The sequence below is a fragment of the Poecilia mexicana genome, unplaced genomic scaffold (assembly GCF_051168715.1).
Source record: "Poecilia mexicana isolate PSO_F unplaced genomic scaffold, ASM5116871v1 scaffold_1, whole genome shotgun sequence".
In the NCBI taxonomy this organism is placed as follows: domain Eukaryota; kingdom Metazoa; phylum Chordata; class Actinopteri; order Cyprinodontiformes; family Poeciliidae; genus Poecilia; species Poecilia mexicana.
Window position 1 is genome coordinate 10,715,748 of NW_028263370.1, and position 23,803 is coordinate 10,739,550.

Consider the following 23,803-nt stretch of genomic DNA (forward strand, 5'->3'; position numbering starts at 1 on the left):
AATATCAGATTGTTTCAAGGGAATTGCACTTAAAAGTAACTTCCACACTAAACTGCATGAAATTAGATATGCAGAGTAGATTTTAAATGATTTATAACGATCCTAACTTGCAACTGCGGGAGAAAGACAAGGACAGTTCCAATTGGGATTAGATTCAGCGAACCAAAGACATAATTCATAACAGTTTCATGGCTGAAACTGAATTAAATCGAGTTTTGACTTTAATCATCATAACTCAAACTTCAGAACAGTGTAAAATATTCCGACTTCATCCATTAAAATATCTTGTATCGCAAGGCTCTCTAAATTATCGTGCTGTGCATTTCTTCGCAATCAAATATCATATTCAAGACCTGTTTTAAGTCTTAACTAACATTCAGGAGAATGTCCAGACATTCAGGAGAATGTCCAGACATTCAGGAGAATGTCCAGACATTCAGGAGAATGTCCAGACATCGGTCTGTGCGTTTATGGCAAGCACAGTTGGGTTATGAGGTAAGACAATGTCAAAAACCACACCTCCATATGGATAAAAATAAAATAAATAAATAAATGTTATGTAGTGGCCTAGTCAAATTCAATAAAGATGCTGTGGTATGACTTTACACAGGATGAGCTTACCATTGAGCTCTCTGACAGGACTAAGTTAAAGTAATTTTGAAAGCAAGACAACTGCCAAAAATGTTTTTATTCTTGGATGGCAAAAATGGGTCATACTTTTCTCCAAAAGCCCCAAATTTTTTTTAGGATTTTTTCCCTTGATAAAATTATTTTAGAACTCAATTATGTCTTTAGTCAAAGAACTTTGCCTAGTAATTATATGCATTTTTGCTGTTCTGAAACATGTAAGAGTGACATACAACCAAAAACAGAAAAACTCTGAAAGTGGAAAGTACTGCCCTGTACAGGGTCCTGCAACACTCGCCTTTTCGTTCATCTCTTAATATTGTGTACAGTCATGAAGATAATTTAGCTTTAGGTTGAATGATGACATTTAAGCATCCTTAGGTGCACCCAAGTGTGGCCAAACTCGAAACAAAAATTAATTCAGTGTCTCTGAAATGCAGCCTTACCTTGGCAGCTGATAACTGGCTTTAGGAAACCCTATTTACTGTGAATATTATCAGCATTTTCTGCTGAACCAAATTTATGTACACTACTTTCAACCAGAAGCTTTACCATCCCTGCAACAAACTCTCAGACCCAGGAAGTTTTCAAAAATTACTGTCCTGCATATAGTCTGTATAGTTGTCAGAACAGTAAGGCTGTGAACTCTATGATATGCACATCAACCAGCAGAACAGCACCTTACCGAAACAAAGACTCCCAGTGAACAGCCTCATCTCATTTCTATGAGTGGCAGCAAGTCGATGCAAGCCAACATTATGGTTGCTTGTTTGTTTTTAAGAGGTTCAACTACATATTTATATGCCCCCGACATTCCCACTGTCTTATTTTAACTTAAATAGGAAAACTCCAGCCAAGTTTTGCTTCCCCATTTTACTTCTGCTCAATGGTTTTAAATGCTATGTGACCTTTCCTCCAGGGTGTACTGACCAGTGGGCTCACCAGTAAGTCGTAAATCCCTATGGAAAAGCGCAGCCATTCAATTTTCTGCCTTTAGCACTCTGAGAGACCCGTTTTCAATGGATAAGTGATGCTTTAGCGGCTAATGATAAGAAAGGGAGGTTTGCATGCATGTGCATAATCACAAGTGTTCATGCAAAGCTCTTGGGAGATTCGACCTCCTCCATACAGTTAGTCCTGTAGAGTAGATTAGTTTCCTTATTAAGCTAACTGGCCACACCAGCTAACACTGTGATCTTTTACACTACAAGTGAAGTGAGAATTATATGGAAAAGTTCAGTGGTACAAAGCCAAAATAGAAGCTGCTGGAAGACGGGACAAAACATGTTTTACAATCTGGGGGCTGTAATGCCATCAGTGGCAGAAACAACCATAAAAGCACACAACATGGAATAAAGACATAAGCAGCAAAAATAAGCTATATTAACTTTTTATCAAGTTAACTACTTTTTCCAATCAGAAGTAGCTACAATATGAAATTAGACATTTTCCAATCTAATGCAATAAAAAAAAATAGACCCAGGTTAGGAAAATATGCTTTGATGCATAAGTGAGAACAACATTGTAATGTCTTTATAAGATGTTGGTTATAAAGCTGGGGGCTTTATATCCTGCCTGTATCAAGGACGCTGTGACAGATTGCTTCTCCTTTGAGTTACAACCAGAAAATCAATGAAACTTGTTGAAATTAGAATCTACCAACCAAAAATGCCTGTTTGGTGCAACTCTACACATATATTTTTAAGTTCAAACTGTGGATTAGTAAGAACTGAATACATTTCAGGAGACAAAGAGGCAAAAAGCACTGCATTGCAGAAATGTCAAAGTAAGAAAATCTCAGCTTGGTGGTACACACTGGCGGAGATTTTCTGAGAAGACCCCCATGAACATAATTTAAAAAGCATAGAGCCAATGTTGGGAAATAAATTTAACAAAACAAAAATACCAAAGCGTACAGCTGATTCATTTAAAAGGGAAAGTAAAAACATTGTGCAACAATATCTAATTACTGACAATAGCCACATGGTGGAAAACATGCCTATTGTCATTTTTTGGTCATTTTTTGATTTGCAACGGTCATGCATATGCGTGAGAAAAAGAATATTTGCCATAAAAAAAGTACATTCTCAGGGCAATGGATTATTTCCCCAGTAGAGGTAATGCACTGGAATAATCCCCTAGTGGACAAATTAAATCTTCACTCTCACGAAAAGACAGAAACTCTTATTTATATCCATCCATATATATATATATATATATATTAGGGCTGTTGTAAACGAATATTTTAGTAATCGAGTAATCTATCGATTATTCTTACGATTAATCGAGTAATCGGATAAAAAAAAATTCTAAAATGAAATATTGGTAAATCTGGCATAATACCGGTGTTACTATCAGATATCAATATCAGTCCAATTTTTCATATTTGAGCATCCCTAACAGTTGCTTTTTTGTAGTTTAGAAAACTAACCTGTAACAATAATAGCTCACTTTCTAAGTTAACCAGAAGAAAAGTTATAGAAAAATCTGAAATTATATTGAATTTAATAACAAAGAGGCAGGCTCACAAATATGCTTATAAAAAATGTCTACAATCCAGATTTTAGTTTATGTATTCATCTTCAGTGAGTTTAATAGATTAATTAAACTCACCTTGCCACCTAACCTGTCACGCTTTGGGTTTGAAAATACGGGAAATGTCGCCTGGAGTGGGAGGAGAGGGCGAATGAACGAACGTAAGATGGGGTGGAGGGGAGGAAATAGACCAGCGGACTGACGAACCGTTAGACCGGGGGACGAACACGGGGGGAAGCAATACGGGATATTTACGACACCTTCACTGGTCACACTCAGAAACTCATCTACCAGCCATGTACGATGCGCTCCGTCACCCGTTTCTTCAGACCGGGATATGAAATTTATTGTGCGGTTCGTCGGTAAAGCTACATTTACACGGTAAGCATCAGCTACTCAGCCGCCCGCCCTGTTCAGTCTATCCGCTCACCTCAGCGCTCTTCCCGCCGTTCGCTTTCAACCAGCAGCCCCGGAGGAGAAATGCTGCCGTACTCCAGGCATTCCCCCAGTCATTTTAAGGATGCTTATTGGTTCCCCAAAAACGATAAAAAGTCGGGCATTATCATCAATCCATAAAATCCCCACGGGCCAATCTTGAAGATTGGACTTTATGCCGCTGAGACTTAGCTTTTGTCAACAACTCAGAGGCGGAAGTGAGAGCTCCGCGCAACGCAAATGAAGTCCCGGCCGGAACACGGTGCGCTAACTAATAAAACATAAATTAACGAAGCTTCGAGGCAGGTAAATTTTCCTCGAGGAATTTTAGTAATCGAGGTACTCGAATCATTCGAGGAATCGTTTCAGCCCTAATATATATATATATATATATATATATATATATATATATATATATATATATATATATATACTGAATAACTGAAGTGGCTGATATCAGGAAATCCTACCAATGGCTGGAGAAAGCTGGACTCAAGGACAGCACAGAGGCACTCATCCTGGCCGCCCAGGAACAGGCCCTAAACACCAGAGCAATAGAGGCTCAGATCTACCACACCAGACAAGACCCAAGGTGTAGGTTGTGCAAGGAGGCCTCTGAGACAGTCCAGCACATAACAGCAGGGTGCAAGATGCTGGCAGGGAAAGCGTACATGGAACGACATAGCCAAGTGGCGGGCATAGTGTACAGGAACATCTGTGCCGAATATGGACTGGAAGCCCCGAGGTCAAAGTGGGGAACACCCCCAAAGGTGGTGGAGAATGACCGAGCTAAGATCCTGTGGGACTTCCAGATCCAGACAGACAAGATGGTAATGGCGAACCAACCGGACATTGTGGTGGTGGATAAAGAACAGAGGAAAGCCGTTGTGGTGGATGTAGCAATATCAAGTGACCACAACATCAGGAAAAAGGAGCATGAGAAACTGGAGAAATACCAGGGCCTCAGAGAGGAACTGGAGAAGGCCTGGAAGGTGAAGACCACAGTGGTGCCTGTGGTCATCGGGGCCCTCGGGGCAGTCACCCCCAAACTGGAGCAGTGGCTCAAACAGATCCCAGGAACAACATCAGACATCTCAGTCCAGAAATGTGCAGTTCTAGGCACAGCCAAGATACTGCGCAGAACCCTCAAGCTCCCAGGCCTCTGGTAGAGGACCCGAGCTCAGAGGATGAAAGAGACCACCCACGGAGGGTGAGGGGAATTTTTTTTACTGCTCAAAAAAATAAAGGGAACATTTCACTTTAATTTTGTGTGTGGCTCCAAATCCAGGCCTCCATTGGTTAATAAATTTGATTTCCATTGATGATTTTTGTGTGATTTTGTTGTCAGCACATTCAACTTTGTACAGAACAAAGTATTCAATGAGAATATTTCATTCATTCAGATCTAGGATGTGTTATTTGAGTGTTCCCTTTATTTTTTTGAGCAGTGTATATATATATATATATATATATATATATATACACATACATATATATACACACACACATATATACACACACACATATATGAAACAGCTTTAAAATACAATATCTTATATGTACATTCAAAGAACGTATTACAATACGTTGTAAACTATGTATTTTTTCAAAGAAACTTATTTAACTGCTTAATAAATTTAAGAACGGAGCTTAGCTTCAAATTTTGATTGTTATTCTTTGCTGCAGCCAAAGGGATAAGTTGTGTCATGTTTTTTTTTTTTTTTCTTGTGTAGAGTTTTCTCTATTTTGAAGAAGAAGAAAAAAACAGAAGGACAGCAGCATCTGTGCATAGCAGCAGTTCAAGACCCTGGGGAAGCCATATGCTGAAATCGCAAAGTGTCAAAAGATAACATCCCGAAGACCGATGAAACTGTGTTTCACAAGATCCAGAACTGACCTCAGAGCACAAACGAAAGGACAGTTGCTGACAGAGCATTGTTAAGAATCAGCTGGCTATTCTTGCAGTCTACAAAGTATTTGTTGTAAGACCACTTACAGATTTAATTATTTTCTCACTACGTATTTGTTTTGATGATTATCTCAAAAAACTCTACATCATTGACATTTGAAAATCAATGACGGTTTGAAAGTCTGGCAAATTTTGCAAACTTATCCTGGGGAGGAGTAAAAACTGTTATTTCAACTAAAGTAAATGAAATGTGTTAGTAACTAAAACATTGCCTCTCAATGATCTGTCTTTGTGTTTTTCAAAACTGCACTTTCATTAGTCCTGCCTACTTCATCCTTATTGTTCATAAAAGATCAATAAAAATTAAAGCATAGTCTACACAGCCAAATGTGTTCATCCCCTCCTTAACCCTACCTCAGCCTTCAAGTTTAGATTAAAGTGATTTGGAAAACATCCTGCCTTTCTGTGAGGAGTAAAAAAAAGTACATCCATCTGTCGACAATGACCAGAGGCCAGTAGCTTGAAAATCCAAACATTCTGAAAGTACTGGAGAGGCTGTTAGTGACCCATGTAATGAAGCTTTCTAACCATAGCTGTTAGAATCCAAATTGCTAATAGCCACTGGGTTATCGTTGAAGATGCCATCTTCTACAATCTTTAACAAGCTGACTTATTAGGAAAAACATGTAGTGCTTTTAGGGGGGTATCCTGTATTTTCCAGACACATAGGGCCATTTTATAGCACAAGCAATGCTCACTTTCAGTTTTTATGAAAATGCTGCACACATCAAAAACAATTTCAAAGAAATTTTACTTCCCACCCTATCTGACTCCTTGAAATTGGCCTCTGTCTCTTTAAGAACTTCCTACCCTTCTCTATGCCGTCGACTGTTGCGGTATACAACCATTCTTATGACAATTGTTGTCTGTATGTTAAAAGGGGCCGGTGGCAGCGGTGAATGGTAGCCTACTCCAGGGCAGCCATGGCCACAGTGTAGCAATTTACCACCATCAGTGTGTGGATGTGTGTATCAGAAGGTGAATGACTGAATGTAAATGTGAATGAAACTTTAAGGCCTACAGTATTATCTTTATAAATTACTTTGCACTTGTGAATGGTGTCAATAGTGGACCAGAAACTGGTGTAAGACTTTTTGGCTCATAATAGGAACAATTACGCTACTGTAGCCGAAACTGCAGAAGTGAATGCTGGTTCTGATACAAAGGTGCCAAGCAGTTTGTTATATGCAGCTGGATAGATGCAGACCAGTCAGAATGCCTTTTCTGACTTGTTCTGTGCAAATAAGTACAGTACAAATCTGTACAACCCTGAAGCTTCAGCAAGCAGAATGCAACGCTCTTTAATACACTCGTCTCTGTCCTACTTGTTCTACTTGAGATGTCTACAGTATGGGATTATAGTTGCATTAAGGTTATTCCTGGGTTTAACCTGACTTGCTAAGCACATCTTAAATGGTGCCTGAATGGAAAAAATAAATATATAACCCAAAACTCATCCTAAATTACCCAACTCGGAGAGTAACTCTTCCGTGGTTTCAATGGACTCACCAAGAGGTGTAGCATCTTTCCCTGCCTCTAAAAACTGTTTGAGGTCCGGGCCGACTCCTTTCCACTAGCTTAATGGATTATGACAGTGATGCAGCATGAGGCCTTAATCCCCTCACCAACCATACCCCCACCCCACTTTATGTTAAGCCCCATGACTAGAAACTCTCTGTTCATCTGGTGCCAACCAAAAGTCATAGCCAATTTTGGATGGCATAAAAACAAAGAGTGCTAAAACATCCAGAGTTGACAGCAAGCACCACCCTTCAGGTTTCCTCCCACTACATTATTATACACTGTGGAGTCAACAAATACATGTTGTGATAAATTCTTCAGTTAATCTATTTCAGTCACAGCCTGCAAAGAGCACAAAAGGACAACAAAATTGAAACAGGCCCGATTTTTTTCTAGTCTTACTTTGACAAGCTCACAGTAAATGGTATTGCAAATATCACATCTGCTTTCTAAAGGGAGAAAAGGTCCTTTGGTTGCTTTGATGAGGTACTATTATGCAAGTAATATTTTCGGTTGTTGTGAGTGCAAATGGTAGAAAGCAACGGGGACCACTGCTTCCCCATTTCTGATATACAAACAATGATGTTCATTTTGTTTGCCTTTGTTTTAAAGCGAAACGTAAACTTTTAGGGAAAAAATAAATAAATAAATAAAAAAAATCGCAAAACATGAACTGGGTCTATTGTAATAAAGAAACTAAAAGTAATTACTCTGTTGCTTTTGTGCGAGAACAAGACCAAAGCAGTTAAATATACCTAAATACCTTTAAATATTCAAATCTGAGTGGCTTGGCTCTCTCTGCTTGTTAATAGCTCCTGCAGAGGAGTCCTGCAGAGAAAGTCTGTTTAAAATCAGGATGAGTAATCACAAAACAACACAGGCACAGCTTGTTTCTTATACAAACATGGACATATGAACATGAGTAATTTAAATTGCAAAAAATATTTGAAGCAAGCTTTTGACATTTTTAATGAATAAAACATTTCTATATTTCATGGTTTATAAAATAAAGCAGTGCTTCTACCAGTAAGTCACATTGGACTTTGGTATCCTGTTTTATCATTTTCAAATATAACATTGATTTCAATAGCTAAGGAAAGCTTTCTGGAAAGACTACGTTTGAAGAGACATAAACTTCCTCCATGGGCTCAGTCTTAGAAATGGGATAATGCATTTTATCATGCAAGGGAATCTAAGAGTAGACGTGCTCATCTGATCAGAACTTCTCCTTGGTGTCCTCCTTTTGAGGTTTTGAAAGCACAATAGAATGGGTAAATATTAAGAAAAGCCAAATAAAATCACCTGTTAACCCATGACCCATTTTCAGAAGAGAAAAACATAATGGATGTACGGTTGTTTGAAAAGGTTTGCCTCCTGTCTGATTTGATCTTTTTTCTTTTTTTTTTTTCCGTTTTGCAACACAACCAAACACAAACACTGAAGTGTGACAAACATGTCAAAAAGTTAGAAAACTGGAGGGGGAAAACACTTTCTCACACCACTCATTCAGACTTTTACACTAACTTTTCAGGAAGTTGCTTGAACAGCTTTAATCCTCATAAAACTTTTCCGAATTTGTAAATAACACTTCTGATCTTTTTTTAATGCCCATCTCCAGCAGTCATTGGTCAAGTGGCAGGGTGCAACAATGGTCCCACGAACACACAGGAGAAATCTGCAGGACTCGTGCCCATATGTAAGGGCATTTTTAGATTTGTCACTTCACCTAGCAATCATGCTTCTGGACTCTGGGAGAAAGTGGTGCCCCCATAGGGAACCCTTACATGCAAGAGGAGAACATGTACACATTATGCAGAAACATACAAGACCAAATACAGGACCTCCCTGCTGAAAAGTCACAATCTATAATTGATGATCATCTCACCATCTACCTCTGAGTTTAAATTCAAATGCTCCATTATCAGTCTTTAAAATGCCCCCAAGTGGCAAATATTTATTTGCTGAACTATTCCAAAGATGGAGCCAACCCCCCCAAAAGCATCCTACTGCAGAGTCAACCACTCCAAGTCTATTGATGGGAAGAATTTTAATAATTAATAAAGCAATTAATATCTGAATCCTGCAGTATTAAAGTTTTAAGGGATCAACTTGACGTAAAATGCAATATAGCATGTGAGGTCTATATGACAAGATAGGAGTAAGTTTTTTGCAGCAAATGAAAAAAAATCCTTAGGTTAGTAGTCTTAAACTCATGCATTTAAAGCCTACCGTAATGCTTCTACTGAACATAAAGGCATGCTGAAGGTAAATAACTGTTGAAATGGATTTGGTTGGACCAGGAACATGTCTAAGCTTTACACAACAGACCCCTCAAAACAGGAGCTGGGGACCACAACCTTAGACAGTGGCTATTTTTTGCCTGCCCCTGAGGGCTGCTTTCATATAATCCTTTAAAGAAATGCTGCTATTGCCCGCAGTATAAAAGATATTTACGCACAGAGCCATGAAGACGGATCCTCCGTTTTTAGCAATATATCTGCTAGGTTCACTAGCTGGTCTATGATAAAGTTGGTCATGATAAATAAAACTGGTATTTCAACCAATGTCAGGGGAAGCCTGATTGTCTGTCTTCCTGAAATAGCCGACTTTTCTTTGTCCAAACATCCTCAATCATCCAAGTTGATTAGAAAACAATCACAGTGCCTGGTTCTCACACACACATGCACACACAAAAAAAAACGCTTCAAAATTTCTGTAAATCCTAAAAGTAAACTGCTTCAGTTTGATTTGCACCTTATCCATGTGTTTGTGTTAAAAAATGTGTCACTTTAGAAAAACGTAGATCTAAAAAAACAAAAAAACCTTTTTTAAATCTTAAAAGAACTTCAAATATATAATTACCAGAAAATACGTTTAAGAAAATATGCAAGTCTTCATGTATATAGAAAACTTACACAAGAATGAAAAGAACAGACTTCTCTGAAAACATTCATTATTAATCAGTGGATACCAAAAGTTTCTCTAAGGATAAAAATCAAGACATTAATGTGAAAATATTTTTTATGAAAAATACTATTCAACATTCACATAATTTGATGCAAAGGCAGTCAAGCATCGCCATGCTGAAAAAACCTCATCAGCTTCCCATCCCTTGACATTAAGCAATTAGCTACCTGTCAGTCTGATGACCACTCAAAAGGAACAAAGACCGGATGTGGCGAACTCAAGGCACCATAAAAGAGGCACAGTGAAACTCTCTAAGTGAGAGCCATTAAAATTATTTTTTTTAAATCTGCCTGACTGCTTAATTTTTGGGACAGGCTTACATTTTCTTCATATTTTAGCAATGTTTGTTCAAACACTTGATATCAATGCAACTCAAAGCAGTAGGATTATATAATGATTTTCTTACAAAAAGAAAGTGATGCAACGCCATCAAAGTCGTGCAGGTTATACATGTAGATTTGTCCCGATTTTGTCATACAGTCACACACGTAAAACCAGATAATCTGTATGTAAAATGACAACATACAACATATAAGCTAACAAGGTCATCGAAGCACCTGATAAGAAACAAATCTGCAAAATTTAAGAGGCACATTTTTTACAAAAGCTGAAAAGCACATTTGTTTTCTAAAATAATAAAATAATAATAATAATAATAATAATAATAAAAAACATTATTTTACAAAATGGAGCAACAAAGAAAGCTAAACAGATGAAGGGGTTGATAAATCTAGGTAATATTGCAGGGGTCATGCAAGTAGTTTGAAAACAGGAAATTTGATTAAAAATAAAAAGCACTTTGAAGTCAACTGAGGAACACCAGACCACTGGGGAAGGCTGCTGGTACACTCAGTAATCTCAGCACTGTCAACATTGTGTCTGACACAGGCAAGGATGGAAACATCACGTCCTGCAGTGAAAAATGTGTTCATTATTATTTTAAGAAAAAAAAAAGAGGTTGAGATTTATGTGCTAAAGTAGTTTATTGTTGGACTTTTGAGGGAATTTTTAAAAACAATTTTGTGTTCTGTTGTCACTGAATGCACATATTTTGTGCACCAAAAACAATATACGCACTATAAAATATGGAAAGGGTGCATCATTTAGCCTTTATACATAAAAAAGTAAATTCTTATACTGCATCTCAAAGTGTCAGGGCAATAAAACAATGAGTTTGTTTCAAAAAACTAAAATTAAATACAATTGAAAAAAAAAGTGTGATTTGAACTATGATTAACTGCATTCATATTAGCAAGAGGAACAGTTAGAAACAGCTCAATGACTTAGAACTGCCATCTATTTAATAATTTTTATAATGCTCAAAATAAAAACTTGCAGTAAATGTTGGCCGTTTATCTCTTAATGAGCTGTGGCAGAGATGGAGTAGCTGTGGCTACGGATTCCACTTCGTAATATTTTCTAAATGAAAATATTATGGGGATAACAAAAAGTGAATCAGTCCAGAAAAAAAAAGACAAATGTTTGTAAAATTAATATGCAGTTTTATATCTTAATCATTATTAAATTTTGACTACTGTTCAAATAGAAGAGCATTTGTATGCATCCATGATTTAACATTCTTATCTTTGTGGGGTCGTCAAGGGGCGAGAGGCAGGGTACAGGTCGCCGCCTGCAGGCGCCAGTCCATCACGGCGGCGTCTGTATGCAAATCTAATTTAATTGGTAACAAACTGAATAATGTTTTTTTGTTTAAATGTGTCGCATATTTAGCAAGTAGTATGAATACATGCAACAGAAGTCATGGTGTTTGGAAACATTCTCCTCATTTTATCGTAATTCACTTTTGGGAGTTGAGGTAGATTCTACTTTTCAGTCCTCCAGCAATGATTCCCCATATATCTTACATAAAGTACTCCTGTCAACTAAAGGATAAACTGTATTAAGGCTGAGAAATTATGGAAGAAAAGTGAGATGGAAACTGAATGGAGCTGCATTTTTAAGGAACTTATTGCTTGTTCTTAAGAGTAAAAAGTTCCACAGTGCTTACTTTCCTAATTTCAGAACAGAAATGGGGAAAAATGCAAATTGCAGTTTGACGTAAACTTCTTTTGCGCATTATTACTACACATTCTCAGTGCCTCAGCATGTTGAGAAGAACCGGTTACATTTTGCCAGAACTCCATTTCATACATATCAAGTGTGTTCTTCGTCTACCTGTGTGACCAAGGGCTCCAGAAGCCGCTCCACAGTCAAGGTGCGGATTTCAAGACTCTTTGGGTCCCATTTCAATAGAATAGGGGAAGTGGCAGTCGTCATGGTCTCTGTTGGGATTAGATGGACAGAAATAGTTAGGGAAAAAAGCTGCCAATTCATAATACATTTTAGTTTTAAGTGGTTTACAGGCAATATGATAATAACATTTGTAAATTTACAAGTGTTGAGCTGTGTAGATTGGCACTCAGAAAACCAGTACGCACTTTTGACCCAATTTCAAACAGTTGATGAGACTAACTTATGATTTTTTTTTTAAATTGACAATTTAAAAACCAAATTCACAGCATGTGAACACTTATTGGTGAATACAAAAAACTGTCTCCACCAACAAGAGGTTGCACAAAAACATTTGTGATAAACATTTGTAAAACAAAACATTCATCCCAAATAAACTGCGAGGAATTAATGAGGCATACACACACACACACACACACACACACACACACACACACCAGTCTTTGAAAGCACAGCACATTGAGGTTATTATGACAATTCCAGAACACCATTAAAATAGATTAAAATTTTATTTTTGTAGGTCCACAAGGATATTTCAAACAGAAAAGCAATTCCTTAATGTAAAAGGTTAAATCAGTGCCTTCAGTACAGAGCAGACTATAGAAAATTACTTTGAATCATCAGTTATCAAAACAGAAACGAAGCAAGCTACAAGATGACGACAAAATCAAGTAAAACTACATACATATGTTCCTCTAAATCCACTGGCACCATTTGCACGCACAGAAATATTTGGCTGTGGCAGACTTAGGTTGGCTCGTCTGCATGTGACACTGGTGGCTGCTTTTGTAAAGCTGCATTGTGATGTGAATCACTTTCATTGAAGCAACATTTGGGGGTAGGAGGGTCAAGTGACACTCAGCAAATCCTGATTCTATTCATCGACCAAGCCAGGAGGACAACAGCAAAGCACACATAAATGGTTGACCAGTTCCCGTACTGTTAGGAACCGCAATCACATTTCAAGGTCAATTCTTGCATGACAATACGACTTTCTACAAAATTTTAATTACCTAAGTTGTTAAGTTTAGCTTGGACTGGAGGAAAAAGATGTTACTCTTTGTAAACATTTTGAGCCAGTTGCTATTCAGCAGAGTTTTTGGCCTACATTTGTTCACAGTCTGAGCAGCATTTTGATTACTTAAAACTTTGTTGGTAAAAAAAAAAAAATACAGAGTTGCTGCGGGTCTGGAAAGTGAGATGGTTCACTGAAAACAGTACAGAAAAACAGAGAAAAGGGAGGGGAGTGCGGGGGGATCTACACACTTATCTGAGTACCATGCCAAAAAAAAAAAACAATTTTCTGTGAAAGCAAAACTAGAAATGGTTTCAACTAAGCAGCATTTCAGAAATCAGCTTCTTAGCTTGTCAGAGCCTTTTCTTCCACACTGATGTTTGAAAATAATTCAAATTTAGCAAATGTTATATAAGTTTACTCCAGAGGCTAAACAGCTGGCATGTGGCGTGCGGTGTGTGTCAGCAGAAGGCAGCGTTGCATTGGGCCAGCTGGGACTGACCGAGTGTACTGCCAATGTAAGTGAGGCAAAAGGGATAATAAAATGTGAATAACTATGACATATCTGGGGCAGGGGCTGCTTATGCTACTCACAGCAGTTTAGGGTGGAAGTATAGTAGGAAATCTGATAACTTTGATCAGATTGCCATCCATACCTTAAGGAGTTCACAGCAGAGCACCGTCTTGAATATTTTCATGAGGTAAGAAAATGTGTAAAAGGAATCAAAACCAATGTAACATTTTATTTATATTTTTTAGTAACACTCAGACAAGTTTTAAGTTACACAGTTTCCACATTTTATTTTATTATTTTTGCTTTGCTCCTTCTCAGGAGTGACTACAATAAGCTGTGTGAGTTGAGGTGTGGATTACAAAAGGTCAGCAGTGGTACAGTCTGCTGCCATAAATTAAGCCAAGCAGTTTAATGGCTATTTCTTTTGCCTCAGTGCACTTATGGCCTTTGCTTAAACCAAGTTAACTGACCGCCAGATGCAGTGCCATTAACAACGCAAAACAAAAAAAAAAGCATCACTCTCTCTTACTCCTTAAAAAGCATACATAATTCAAAGTGAATATTGGGGCAGGTAATAGGACAAGTAAATATAAAGATGTTATATTCGTCTAATTCATCTTATTTACGTGTGCTGAAGTGCTGACATTTTATTTCAGCTGAAATAAATCTGAAATTAAATTTTAGTTCATCAGCAGCATTTTTGCTATCATGTCTGTAAATTTACAAAATATAAGGATTAAAAAATTGGATATTGGAGCATGGATCTGATGAAACATTGCATGGTAATCCTGAATTCTAAGAAAAAATGTAAATACATACAAAACAATACATGTTAACATCAAAAGATCTGACCAAAAACACTTCTGGTTGTTTCTTTAATGCATTAATCTCCCATATATCATTAATGTCACCTAATCTGCAACATGCAATCTGCTTCAAATAGTCTAAACACACACATGCCCAGCAGTAACATAAGTTACTTGACTACACAAAACTGATAAATCTGTAGTAAGCAATCTTTTTTTTATTTATTTATTTTTTTTTACACAAGGAGATTTTGTAAGTTTCACTAATTGCTGCTATTCAGCTATTTGTTTTAGAGCTGCAAAGCAGACCTTTTAATGCCCAATTCATCACTAGCCTGCAGATATTGTGCCTGCTGAGTTTGGCATAGAAAGCTCATCAAGGTGTGGTTGTGTTGTTAATTAGCTTTCTTGTTTTGTGTGTTGGCCTCAAAAAGTACTTCAGTTGCCTCAGTTCATTTATCATGTCTGCCTATTCAAGACAAAATATACTGAGTGTTCACGTTTTCTGGTACAGGAATAATTGATGAAGAAAGCTGGAACCAAAGATAGTCAAACCAAAAGGTAAGACACCAGTGTACGCAATGCAATAAGCAGACTTGTTAATGATAAGGGAAACATGCACATAAGAAATAACGTTTTGCAAAGTGCAAGAATTGCCTACAAAAATTTATATTTAGATTAACTTTTCAAGGAAAACACACACACACACACACACACACACACAGATGGAAGAGTGGAGATTGTTACTGTATAACATGTGTCACCCTTATTTTTTTTCCCCAGTTATTCCCCGCAATCCAAGGCTACTTACAAGTCCATATAAAAGCTTAGAGTATGGATACAGATTGGGAAGGGACGATGTAGGCTTAAAATATTAAGACAATTATTTATATTTATTGAAACTGTCATGGAAACAACACAAAAATAGTAAAAGTGATCACTTCTCTCTGGCCTAGAACCCCCCACACACACATACATATGTAATTCAGTATGCACAATATTGCACAAGACTGCTTGGATTAAATGCATTGACTTTCAATGCCTTTTATACCCATATCTGTTACTGATGCAACTACTGGGTTAATTAAAAATAAATAATTGCAAATGTTCTCAATTATAACTTGATTTATTCAGTTTCTCATGCCAATTTGGTGTCCTGAGTCAGTCATTTTGCCAAGTCATATTTTCTTACAATGACGTAATGTAAGCATTATGCCATTACATTCCTATGCAATCCTGATTGATTCTCATTTCCCTTCAGTGCTAAGCTGGACACGGGCCCTGTGTCACATATATTACATTCCGTCACTGCTGACTGGATGACATATTTCATTATGAAGGTGCAAGGTTGGCAACAATGTCAGAGTTGTCATAATGGGACATGAAACAAGTTTGCCACATGCTGCTTTCCTAAGTAAGTTGGTTCATTTGTCAGGTGATGCAGGGTCTCCTGAATGTTTTTTGTTGTTTTTTATTGACCATTAAACAATATTACGTTCTGTTCTGCTTGTGTCAGCTCTTCTAAAAGCTAAAGCTGATGACATGGCAGAGAGACAACTGCGAGCGGATGCGAAGTGATTGTCTCATTTGGCCAGGTGTTTACCCCGTGCAGTTTGTCGATTTGCAATAATCGTTTGTCGGTGCTCGATCACTATGTGCTTCACTGCCACACGGGCCAAAACATAAGAGTAATTTTATAAATTAAAAAATAAAAATAAAAAAATCTTTGCTGAGTCGAGCTCTTTTGCGAAAATAATTGGTGATAAAAAAGTAAGGTTGTTTCTTAAAATCAATTTTGGCTTGTGTTCATGCACAACACAAAGCAACATGGAGCTGTTGCTTCTGTGTTGCTGTGTTGCAACAAAAGCAACAGTAGTCCTATGTACTCACTTAATGAATCACCTGGTCATGTTTATTTAGTGTGTAGTGACATTTTTAAATCCCTGGTGGCATATTAAACTACATTAGACTTCATGATGTCACAAGGCTTGGTGTATATGACACAATGGTTTATCCTATTCCCAAGACTCGCTTTTCCACTGTTACTAAAGTATCTACAAAACAGATGGTTATTCAAGCTCCAGCTTCACAGTATTATAAACCATCCATTCATCCATCCATTTTCTGTACACCCTTGTCCCTAGTGGGGTCGGGAGGGGTGCTGGTGCTCATCTCCAGCGAATGTTTCGGACGAGAGGCGGGGTACACCCTGGACATGTCGCCAGTCTGTCGCAGGCATTATAAGCCAAATATGTTTTATAATGTTGTCAGTCAGTTTCCTTAAAACTGAATGACTGGTTTCCAGGCCTCTCAGGTCTTATGGATCTGGTCTGCCCTGCATCCCCACAAACATACAGAAGCAGCATTCAGTTTTTATGCAGCTCACTTCTGGAACAAACTTCCAGAAAACTGAAAACAGATGAATTGCCATGTAGCCCTCAAAGATCAGATTTTTCCATTTGAAAAATAGAAACATTTTTCAAAAACAGAAATCTTTAAAATGTATTTTATACACTAAGCATGAAATTATTTTTAACAGTTACATTTCCTCTTAAGATAAACATGATGGCAGCAAAACATTTAAACAAGAAATTACTAGTATACTGTAATAACAAATGTATAAAAAATACTAAAACATTAATTGCTGGTTCTAGTACAGGTAATTTTTTTTTCTTTTTAGCCATGCAGTATAAACTGCTTAATGCATGAACCAAACCATGGTTCTTCTTTTTCTATGCATATCCAACTAGCTTTGTTAGTACAATCCCCGTCATTTGCTATAATATGAAAGTGTCCACACTGACCCAAATTCAGAGCAGAGTTAAACACACATCCTTGCATGGAGCAGGGGGGGTATCTCTAAAAGCAGATGTCAAACCCTAGTGTGACAGCAATCACTGCTCTCTAGAGCCAAATTGTGGGAGTCTAATAAAAAAATCTGCTAAAAGTAAAGCATGACAACTGAAATTAACAAAGTAGCCAATATGCTTTGGGAACTGGTATTCCAGTAATGCAATGTACTGCTATTCTCGGAAGAGCTATATTGAAATGCATGAAATATGCAAGACTCAATTGACATGGCAGTTGGATTAACTGCCATTGCCATTGTATTTTTCTTAATTTCATGGTGACCACCAAATTTGGAAAACATAAAAATATACCCGTTCTATATTTGCAATAATGTCTTGTTGTTTTGCATGCTCTAGAGGTGAAGTATTGCCACTTGTTAAACCAAAATCAATGCTGAATTAAATGAATATGTTCTATTTTACTTCATGTGAGAATGCCTAACAATGTCACTATTAGACCAGAGTTTGGGTTGTTGTGTGTCATCGCTCTAAATCTGCATATCAAGTGTAAAGCCTCTCAATATGCTTGTATTTTAAAGCTTGCGTGTTTTACTTGTCTAAATCACACCACAGTTCAGTTAATGTTTAGTGTTTGGGATTAATTTGCAACAGAGGTCTCCTATAAATAGGTCAGTTGTGAGTGCTCATCTCTAATCCTACATCATATGGGATTTGTTTATGACTTTGGTACAATGAAATGAAGTAACTAAGAAAAACTATTCCAATCCAATATCAAACTGCATTCAGCTGCTTTGAGTGACACTAAGTATTAAATACAACTTATATCATTGTATATCTTGCAAGATATAATCAAAAGATCATTCCGTTGACATGGTAACTCATGAGTATCTGCCTCATTACATGCAGGGCTTTTCAAAAAGTATGATCAAGAATGATCAAATTTATGCCTATGATATCTTCATTTCATTTAAAAATGTAGATATAGTCTAAGTGATCAAACTAACAATTACATTCTTTTAGAAACTAACAAATTAAAATTTGTTCTGAAAGTGAAGCACCGTTTAGCTTTTGAAATGGGGACCAATACAAATTAAGAGGAAAAACACTTTGTGGGTTCATGTCGCCATTACTTTTACAGGCGTGTCCTTTTCCCACACAGTGAGACAAGAGATTAGCAGATAGTGACATTAAAATTTAGTTTACAACGTTCCAGTCAAGGACATTTCATTTGGTTTATAAGACCAGGACGCAGAAACGGTTTCATGAAAATGGGTCATAGGAGCTTAACCTTGTGAAACTTTTAGGTTCTTGCTACAGGGATGAATGCATTTTAAGATCTGAGTCATTATTTGCAAAAAGGATTCAAATCTTGTAAGCCACGACTTAATCTAAGCCAAACTTTTTACATGCGGTTCTGCACCAAAAAGGCTAGTTACTCCAAAGTTCTACAAAGACTAAGTGTAAGAAAGAATAGCGTCTCAAATTGTGCAGTAAATCACATTTTGTGGTCTCTCTAATTATTTTAAAGTGTAGCTTTTTGCAAAAGACCTTTAGTTATGTTATTTAGTGTTTAGTGTGTTATTTTCTTACATTGAAGGAAAATTTAAATGTTCTCCACACTGAATCCGCTACAAAGGCAAAAGCTAAAAATATGCCAACAAAACAAAAAAAATTTTACTAAAGTATCTTCCCACTAGGAGTGGTACTTTCATGAAAATCAGTAAAAAAAAAAAAAAAAAAAAATGATACATGCACAGTTAATCGCTTAATAATAGAAACTGCACAAACTGCTGGCCCAAACCTAACCTACTGTGACCATTACCAGCTTGACTGGTGATCCACAGAATTTGTCCAGTCTTTAAACACATCATTGTTCCACAGCTATTTGTCAGTGAAATAAGCACATCTTAAGTTCGGAAATTTCTTGTGTGTAAAATAAGAGTTTGACTTCTCCATTTACTGCTCGCTCTCCTTTTTCCTTTTGACCTTTCAACCTCTGTGTATTTTTGAAGATGCAGGATTTGGAATTGTTGGGACCCTTTGGAAAATGTTGATGTAGACAAAACAGATTTTAGTAGTCCTTGCTGTTAAAAGTTAAATTTGATATTGGTAGGTAAAATCCTCGCACAAATAACTGGAAATCATCTACAAAAGTCTGAGGATGCTTTTCTAATATTTATATTTTACTACCTTACAAGAATCAAAAATCGTCATCGTCTCAAACAACACCTATCCGTGCAACACAAATAAAATCCAAACTGAACTGAGACGTTGCTTGCTTGAGAAAGTGATTCTGATCTTATCTGTCGCCTCATTGTGATTATCTTAATAAAAGCCTGGAACTAACTGCCTCAAATCCAAACAAAAAGCTGATAAAAGGTGATTTTTTTTTAAGAGGTCGTATGCTTAATCTCACCCACTACAAGCTGTTACAGCAAGCAGCAGCTGTATCATCTTGATTTACTTCAACGGTTAGCATTCAAATTTTCCAAGGTAAAAGAGAAGTCAGGCTGTTGCCTAACAACAGAAGTTAATTTACCAAGACAAGACACACAATGTGTCGAGGAGGAGCTGGTCAATCCTAAGAGACGTAAAAGCCTGAGAGAAGTGAGACTTCTGAAACACAAAAGTTACATCAAAAAGAGTAGAGTAGGGTAATGCCATTTACACAAATTATATTTAAAGACACATACTGACATCATCATCTGGCAGACATACAAAACTTTTCTAACTTTTCTACTGAGCTGTAAGAAATGATCTTTAATAACTTCCCACTGCCAACATAGTTGATTGATCCTGAATAGCTGAAAAAAAGAAAACATAATGGAAGTGAAGGAGGGTGATGTGATTGTGAATTACTAACGGTTCTTATTATTGAACTGTGACTGCTCTCTAAATGTCTCACACATACAACACAAAGGTAACTAAACCCAACTGTATTAGATTTATTAGATGTAGTTAGATTTGCCATGACATTATAAAATCAAATTTACAACAATTATGATAAAAAGGTCACATTTTAACACTTAAAAATAATAGTTTGTGTGCAGTCATAAATGATTAATGATGGTGTTCCTAGAGTATACTCCAAGTTACTTTAACCCAAAACTTTAAAACTTTATTAAAGTACTCTATCCTTTCCAAGAATAATGCTAACTTTATGACAACATTTCTGACACAATTGTAAGATTATTAAGTTAAAGAACTAAGATTTTTCTTATTTGTAACTATACTCATCAATAGGGAAACCAACCAGGACAAGAAGCAATTTTGTAGGAGTTTGTAGCATTTAGGGTAGCTAGGAAACTATCCTTAAAACTGCTGCTGAGCTGTTGATGAGTTCAGAGAGATGAGCATGTACTACAAAGAGGAATAAAGTTAAACACAAACAGCCTTTCTGTATAGACCAATTTAACTAGAGCACAGGTTGTGCTCTGTAAAACTGTCCTCCACATAGCCATGATAAAGTGAATGTGAATGTATAAATATCATATTATGCAGTGAACAACCATCTGTCATGGGGAATAATGGTAGCATTTACTTTAGGCAGATTATTTAATACAAGAACACAATGTAAAATTGAAACAGAACAGTAGAAGATGCATGGTTGAGGTCACAAACAGCACCCACTGAACCAAGAGTAAATATGTCTTGCAAACTGGATGCAAAGGGACAATTCCATGAATTTTAAAACTGAATTTTAAACATATTTTTTCATTTTTCAAAGATAGTTTTAAGACAAGAAAATAAAACTATCTTTGAAAAAGTTACAAACAAAATCTTAAAATACCAGGGACACACTTGCTTGTCTTAGAAAGATTGACTGATAAAAAATTGATAGCTGATGTTCTTTTTTTTGCCTTCTTTCTTTCCTTCCTTCCTGTCTGTCTGAGCATAAACATTGGTCACAGATTCTACCCTTTCATGAATTTTCCAAATGAATTCACATGAATAAATCAAGCCAAAGAATTGGTGAAGCGTAGCAGAATGTATATACATCTATAAAAAAAAGGCTGGCCTTCCAAAGCCCATAAAAAGTTTATCTGATTTCTTTTAGGTTCGACATTACAGAAAGCTGTTTTGAGATGAATGCTTCAGCAGAAAGCCTAATCAGCCATGACTACAACTCTCAAAACCAATTGACCAGAATAGGGCTGTTGTAAACGAATATTTTAGTAATCGAGTAATCTATCGATTATTCTTACGATTAATCGAGTAATCGGATAAAAAAAATTACAAAATGAAATATTGGTAAATCTGGCATAATACCGGTGTTACTATCAGATATCAATACCAGTCCAATTTTTCATATTTGAGCATCCCTAACAGTTGCTTTTTTGTAGTTTAGAAAACTAACCTGTAACAATAATAGCTCACTTTCTAAGTTAACCAGAAGAAAAGTTATAGAAAAATCTGAAATTATATTGAATTTAATAACAAAGAGGCAGGCTAACAAATATGCTTATAAAAAATGTCTACAATCCAGCTTTTAGTTTAATCTTCAGTGAGTTTAATAGATTAATTAAACTCACCTTGCCACCTAACCTGTCACGCTTTGGGTTTGAAAATACGGGAAATGCCGCCTGGAGTGGGAGGAGAGGGCGAATGAACGAACGTAAGATGGGGTGGAGGAAATAGACCAGCGGACTGACGAACCGTTAGACCGGGGGACGAACACGGGGGGAAGCAATACGGGATATTTACGACACCTTCACTGGTCACACTCAGAAACTCATCTACCAGCCATGTACGATGCGCTCCGCCACCCGTTTCTTCAGACCGGGATATGAAATTTATTGTGCGGTTCGTCGGTAAAGCTACATTTACACGGTAAGCATCAGCCACTCAGCCGCCCGCCCTGTTCAGGCTATCCGCTCACCTCAGCGCTCTTCCCGCCGTTCGCTTTCAACCAGCAGCCCCGGAGGAGAAATGCTGCCGTACTCCAGGCATTCCCCCAGTCATTTTAAGGATGCTTATTGGTTCCCCAAAAACGATAAAAAGTCGGGCATTATCATCAATCAATTAAATCCCCACGGGCCAATCTTGAAGATTGGACTTTATGCCGCTGAGACTTAGCTTTTGTCAACAACTCAGAGGCGGAAGTGAGAGCTCCGCGCAACGCAAATGAAGTCCCGGCCGGAACACGGTGCGCTAACTAATAAAACATAAATTAACGAAGCTTCGAGGCAGGTAAATTTTCCTCGAGGAATTTTAGTAATCGAGGTACTCGAATCATTCGAGGAATCGTTTCAGCCCTAGACCAGAATAAATACACTATAGACAAGATTTGTGAAAACAACTAAATTCATAGCATAGCAGATTAGCATAACGAAATCAAAGTGTTTTTGATCCTGGAACAGGATTGCTTGGTCTCACATATATAAGGTCATCTTCACATTCACTCTGCTCTTAAACTCTTTCCACATAGCCTTCTTTGGCTAAAAGCTAAGTTTTCACAGCATTCTGAAGTACAATAAAAATGTAACTATAAGAAGAAGATCCATGTTTGACTTTTGATCAAACAATTCAACCGGAAACTCCAAAAAGGACAACATACATTCAGACTCTTTACATCAGTAATATGTTTAGCAGCACTTGTTCTTCAATGAAGAATAAAAAGCTTTAGAAGGTAAATGGGTAGAAAATTCATTGCATAACAAGTGAGTTGTTCAAATCTCAAATCAGCAACCATCAACCAGAAGCAGCTTTTTAATAAGACCAAGTTATATGTTTTTATTTTTTATTCAATTGTTATATCAAACCAGCATTCTCTCATGTTACATACTGCATGTTTCCTCATATCATGCATTCCTAAGAAGGATGACAGACATGGGTAACTGAGGCTGGATGGATGAATTGATTTTTCCTTCTAGTCGGTCATAATGTTGTAGAAAGTAACAGTTGGTAGAAAGACATTAATGTTCATGGACCTTTCAATGGGTGCTGTGGGTGCAGTTCTGGTGTTTGGAAAATGCATACAATAAGAATTTGAAGAGAGTAAGCTCATTCATTCTTGCTTCCCCATGCTGCTGCTGACAGTATATTTTAAAGCACTACTTAATTGTTCATCATTATACAACACATTTTTCGTCTTTCAACAATCAAGTGTGGGTATATAGATGGAATAAAAATCCAGTTAATTATTAATATTCCCATATCACATGCCACTCAGTGGAATGACAACACTATTACGACATATTATATCATGTTAAAAACATACAGCAAGTACAATCTTTACCACACCGACTCAGTGTATCCTGTCAAGACAATGCAGTTTAATTGTGTCGGTGTTCCCTTTATTCCCTCATCTCCTAAAAACTATAAGGCACATGTGCACAAGTGAGTAAAAAGTAG

The 23,803-nt window shown here is 37.0% G+C and overlaps 1 protein-coding gene across 2 annotated transcripts in view; it reads right to left on the reverse strand.

Annotated features, from left to right (window-relative positions):
- ctnna2 (catenin (cadherin-associated protein), alpha 2) overlaps positions 1–23,803 on the reverse strand; it is a 304,010-nt gene that overhangs the window by 275,975 nt on the left and 4,232 nt on the right. For both annotated transcript variants that reach the window (XM_088004302.1, XM_088004304.1), the window contains exon 2: positions 12,230–12,336. In XM_088004302.1, the coding sequence (XP_087860428.1) occupies positions 12,230–12,336 (107 nt within the window). The remainder of the gene's footprint in view (positions 1–12,229; positions 12,337–23,803) is intronic.